The 6,000-nt window shown below is 35.9% G+C and overlaps 1 protein-coding gene across 1 annotated transcript in view; it reads left to right on the top strand.

Annotated features, from left to right (window-relative positions):
• The window catches only part of CNTN5 (contactin 5), a 590,743-nt gene extending 585,386 nt beyond the window's left edge, over nt 1-5,357 (top strand). The window contains 2 exon segments of the mRNA XM_050333940.1: nt 268-436; nt 2,415-5,357. Coding sequence (XP_050189897.1) covers nt 268-436; nt 2,415-2,518 — 273 coding nt within the window. The 3' untranslated portion in view covers nt 2,519-5,357.
• Nucleotides 5,358-6,000: the final 643 nt, after the last annotated feature.

A 6,000-nucleotide genomic window follows, 5' to 3' on the forward strand; every position in this document is an offset into this window, starting at 1 on the left:
TGGAGAGGGCAAATGTTCTATCTTTGCTCTGGATCATAATCTATGTTCTTTCACGTTCATTAATTGTTAGTATACTTTTCTATTCCTGTTTCAAAGCCACTGCAGGGAGGGAAGATTAAAAGCAGATGACCATTCAAATGTAATGTCACAAAATCCTTAATGAAAGCATGAAACAGTTAACACTGCAGTGACTGTGTTATCTACACAAAATGTCTGACATCCAGCTTGAATGAACTCTATGACCACTGTCTATTTTATTGACCATAGGTATTATTTCGGCAAGAAGGCCAGAGCAATAGTCAAGTTATAGAAACAGAGAAAACCTCTGCGGTGGTACTTCTTCCTGATGTTGGTGTCTACATCATTGAGGTCTGTGCAGTTAGTGAAGGAGGGGATGGGACTGCAAGTCCCCAGATCAGAGTTCCATCTTTTTCAGGTAAGGTTACACTATATTTGAAAGAGCAGTGATTATAGCAATGCTAATTAACTCTATTATTCTCCATCTGAAAAACAATATTGTCACAATTATTTAGCTATTAGATAAAATTATTAATCTGAGTCCTCAGTTCCATGATGAAACAAAGACATCTAGTGCCATTTGAGATTCTCAAGAGCATCTGAGGCAACCATGTGAGGCTGACAAAGGAGAAGATTTATAGGAAACCTTTCCCTTTCTAGGATGACATTTGAAAACCTGACTGAGCCATAGATGTTTATATGTGAACTAGGTGTCTCAAATAGCAATACAGTCAGCTGAGATGTAATCTATAGGGACCAAGAGTGGAGTCTTGACAGCAATTCAGCTGAATTTAAATACTCAGACCTAAGCCCATTGGGACACCTGATATGTTTTAAGGGATCCCAAACATTTACACATGGCAAATATTGGACTTAGAGGTTACACACATCATTCTGGACCACCAGCTGGAGGTGGTCTAACAAAGATAAAATGGCATGTATATAGGTAGCCGACTACAACTTCCTATGAGGGGAAAAGCAGGGGCAGCTATTGATCTCTTCTCTGTGGTGCCCACTGACAGGACCTGAGGGAATGACCTGATGTGTCAGGGGAGGTTTAGGTTGGATATTAGAAAAAGGTTTACCCAGAGGGTGGTTGGGCACTGGAACAGGCTCCCCAGGGAAGTAGTCACAGCACCAAACCTGACAGAGTTCAAGAAACATCTGGATGATGTTCTAGGGCACATAATGTGACTCTTGGAGATGGTCCTGTGCAGGGCCAGGACTTGGACTTGATGATCCTTATGGGTCCCTTCCAAATCAGCATACTCTGTGAATCTGTGAACCCTCTGTATCTGCCTGCCTTAGAGTAAGCTGAATTTCTCTGAAGATTCCAATGGTTCCCTTGAATAATTATTACTTTATTAAATTATTAACTTTTTACAGGATTAAAGTGTTATTAAAAGTAACTTAGGATGTCTAGATTCTATCTCCTCAGTTATTGTGAAAAGTTGAACAAATTTACAGTATCAATATTACATAGATAAGAAAGGGATGGAAGGATTATTGACAAGAAAAAACAGAAAATAACATTGACTTTTGCCTAAACACAACAAGGCATCTTAATTCTGACTTTCTGCTAACACTTTAAAGTTCTACTAAACATTGCTTTACACTGTTTAAGGAGTACTAACTAAAAGATGTGAGCCTGAAACTTCAGTCTAGGACTAAAATTTCAGCTTTAATCTAGTCACAAACCCACAGTGCTATCATCAGAATGCAGAAGACAACAATCCCTACACCACAGAATATTTGTTTCATGTATCCTTTGACCCATAACTCTAGGCTACCAAGTCTTTCATTCCCTCTCTCCTGATATTTGTAATTAGGCTATGCACATCACATTAGTTCCATTTAGGTCAACTGCTGTCCAAAGGAACCTAGACTGATTCCCTTCCCATTCTGTTGCCACTGACAGCCCAGAGAACAGTTCCCCTTAACATGGCCTTTTAAGGGACTGCTGTAATCTAAAATCATCACTGGACTACTGGGTAAAATATCACTTTTTCCTCTGGGCAAACACAGAGATCAAGGGCCAGCTTTAATCCTTTTTTCTGGGAAGATTTGTGACTATGGCTGGGACTCAGAGCAGCTTCTGCAGCCTAATTCTTTTTTGAGAATTAAGGCGCAAAACCACATACCCTTTTGGAATTTCCTATTAATCTGCAGACTGAATATAAGGTTCCAGCAGCTGAGTTGCTGTAGGTATCCTCATAAAATCCCATCTGTGTAAGGAGCCTATTTTCTGACTGCAGTTATCAGAAGCTAATCCATTCCTAAAGGTTAGGTTTTTGCTGAGGGTAATAGAATACAAGTTTTGGGCAAAATATAGTATCTAAATGTACTGACAACCATTTGCATCATTTGTTCCTTAATTACTTTGCTTTTCATTTCAGGAGGGAAAGTAACAAGTGCTCAATCCACCTTACATGTGTTGTCTACTTCCTCGTCCTCTGTAACATTGCTTTTGGCACTGATGGTACCTTCGACGTCATGGTGAAGGTTGCAGATTTTGTTGTTATTTCTTTGCTTTAACTTAATGACACCAAGGGGTGGAGTTTTATGTCTGTGGAGAAACTGGAAACGTGAGCTAATGCTTAAAGAACCATAGAAATGCCTGTGGTGCACTTAGAGGAGTGTTGGAGACACAGTCAATAATTCATCAGGTTTTTATCTCTTCTTTATTTGTAAAAGTCCTCTAGGGAGGAGACACTTCTTGGCCCAAAAATATGCAGATTGTATGTAATAAACTTTTGTAAGCAAAGGTAATTTCTGTCAAATGTATTTTCCTTTTTTAATACATTCCATTTTGGTGATCCCAGTCACGTGTCATCAGGTGTTTAAAAAGTGGTGTCTAGTACAGAACATCTGTTTGGTTTGGAAAAAAATTCCTTTTTAAAAATACAGAACATAGTTTGATGCAGCTTTGTCAAATACTTTGCTTGCATCCCCTATAACTGGTTGTTTCTACAAACAACTGAGAAAAAATATAATTTATCTACACAGTCCACTGCAAAAAGTAAAGAGAATTTGTTCTGAAAATGTATAATATGTATTTAATTAGCAAAAATAATTGCCAATAAAGTACTGGACAGTATACTCAGGATGTGGAAAAATGGAGCAGAAAAAGCATTTATTTTATTGCAAGGTAAATGAAAAATTGTTAAATACAAACTTAAGAGGAAACAAGTTTTTATTCATCAAATACAGTAAGATTTTATGTCCAATGAATCAGATATTTATTTTCAAAAGTAAGAAAGAAATCAATTCCTACTGCATATGACAATGAAAACTGCACCGGGCATTTAAATATTATATACATTGAGATCCTAGGTGGGCAAATAAAGCAATGCAAGGAGAGAAACCCACTGTTTTCCAACAGCTTCTGAGCTTTTTTTTCTCCGCTTTCTTTTTCCTCTGAGTCCATTTTTTAGTAACATTCTATGCTTTATATAGATGGTTATCAAGCTGAAGTATATATGAAAGCATATTATGGAGGGAATATTAACATTTTTCAGAATTTAATCATTCACATATATTCAAACTGCAGTACGATATATTTTGGAGGATTTAGTGTCTGAGAAAAAATACTTGGAGAAGTGCTACAGAGCATCAGTCCAATTATTGAGCTAATTGTTTCTATTTCTATATCTTACTGGACATTACTCTTGTAGGGACTGTGTGCTATCAGTTTTAATCCCCAATTTTTGCTGTACCAAACAATTTTTCATTCAATAGACAATTTGGGCAACTTTTCGGCATTGGAAGGCCTTTTCATGTATTGACACCTGAAGCAAAATAATTCCCAGAGTAAATGGTGTGCATGTTTGTACAATTACCGTGTGCACAGTGCTGTGACAAGGGTGTTTTACTTGATTCATATCTATGAATCAAGCATAGGATGAACATTCCCTCACCTGGGAAAAATCAGGTCAAAAATGTTTAACATGAAAGCCCTAACAGCACAGTTCTTCTAGTTGTCCATCCCTCTAAAAGGGTTTGATGAAAATCTATTTTAATTGATGGGTTCTGCAATCAAAATGCTATTATTTTGCCTATTCACTACCAAAATAATTTTTGGTATTTAGCTAAATGTGCTCTTTCTCAGCAGCTTTAAAGTTGTAGACAAGAAAGCACAACACAGATCAATTGCTTAGTAGGTAAAAAGCTGATTGATGACTAAATATTTTTTCTTTTTAATATTTTATCAGTAAAATTTTTCAGAGAAAGTTAAAGTCAAGTCTTTCTTACCCACTAATATTTTAAATAATTTTTTTTTTAAAATGGGGTTTAAATTTACTTAGTCACCATGTTGCTAGGAAAACGAAGGCAGGATAGCTAGCTAAGTATAGGCTGTAGATAGAAAGAGACCTTCTACATCTTTGCTTTCTGGAAAAGTCTCTGAGATCAAAGAAAGGAAGGTGTAACGTACCTTGCTGATAGAGCAAACTCACAGAAAATAACTACCTGCTGTCATTTGTAAAACAGCAGCATTGTTACTATGCAGAGAACCTGCATTAGCAATCCACCATCTTTCAAAAGGTTAAAATAAACAAGAATAAAATGATGAACCAAAAAAGCAAAATGGCTATTTTATAAATTAATTAAGCATAATTTCCTCTATTTTTTATACAGTCGTTTGCCAATGCAGTTTATTTCAGAGTATTCAGAAAGGCTACATTCACTGTGGTGGCATTTGCTGAATGGCAGTTAAAATTTCTGAATACGATAAATGGATATGCTTTATAAGAAGAATAAAAGCCTGATAAGGAGATAGAACTCCATCTTGATACATCTCGATCTCTAGTATGAAGATAAAGATAGAAATACTGAACATACCATCAGGTAATGTAGTTGTATTGCAGGGACAAAAAGGGGTATGTTTTATATTCAACATGAACAGAATATGTATTTTACATCTTAAATATATTAATAAACATGTTTTAAATGTTTAAGTACCTATATATTACCTATTTGTTACTTTGTAGAAGATGTTTCCTTATCATGACATTTTTTAGTTGCAAGGGAAAGCTTTTTCCTTTTTCGTGTAGAAGATTGTAATACTGCAGTCTGGCGTCACTGAGGAGACTGTATTTTTGTATACAGCCACAAGATCTGTTCAGAAAAAAAATTAATTAGAAAGAAATTTTGTTTCACAGACCAAAAGAAAGATACTGTCATGGCCCATATCACGATGTTAGATATATTGTACAATCTGTATATATGCTATATATAATGGTATATACAATGTGGAAGACACAGTAATATAATAGTTCCTGTGTACTGTTCTTGTAACATTAGATCTTTTTAATAAATTATTCTCTTTTTATTGGCTTTTATCTTATCTCCTGTCAGCTCCTCAGTTATGTTCATAGAGTACAGGGTTACACAAATATTTTGGTTTTCAGCAGCAAGAACCCTTTAATTACATGACTTTCAAAAAGAAAAGGATGAATCTGCAACAGTGACTGTGGACAATGCAACTATTAAAACCAAGGAATTTTTGTCATCATTCCAATTTCACCTAAGTGTTGGTTTCCCTGGGTAGGTATTTCTTTTACAACTAAATAACTGAAAGGTTCAAGAATTCTCAACATGAAACTATACTTAACAAAAACTGCAATGTAAGTCTGCAACTTAGCATCAGAGATAAAGGTTTTCTGCTTTAAAAAAAAAAAAAAAAAAAATCCTGAACAGAAGAGAGATTTAGATTAGATGTTAGGAATACATTCTTTACTGTGGAGGTGGTGAGGCACTGCCCAGAGAAGCTGTGGATGCCCCATCCCTGGAAATGTTCAAGACCAGGTTGGATGGGGCTTTGAGCAACCTGGTCTTGTGGAAGGTGTCTCTTCACGTGGACAGGGGTTTGGAACTAGGTGATCTCTAAGGTCCCTTCCAACCCAAACCATTCTACAATTTCTTTGAAAAGTGCTTTATAAGAAAGTCACCAAGGTCAATCCTCTATATACTGAAGTATATATA

Source organism: Myiozetetes cayanensis, unplaced genomic scaffold (genome assembly GCF_022539395.1).
Source record: "Myiozetetes cayanensis isolate MyiCay16 unplaced genomic scaffold, myiCay2020 scf5-8, whole genome shotgun sequence".
NCBI classification, from domain to species: Eukaryota; Metazoa; Chordata; class Aves; order Passeriformes; family Tyrannidae; genus Myiozetetes; species Myiozetetes cayanensis.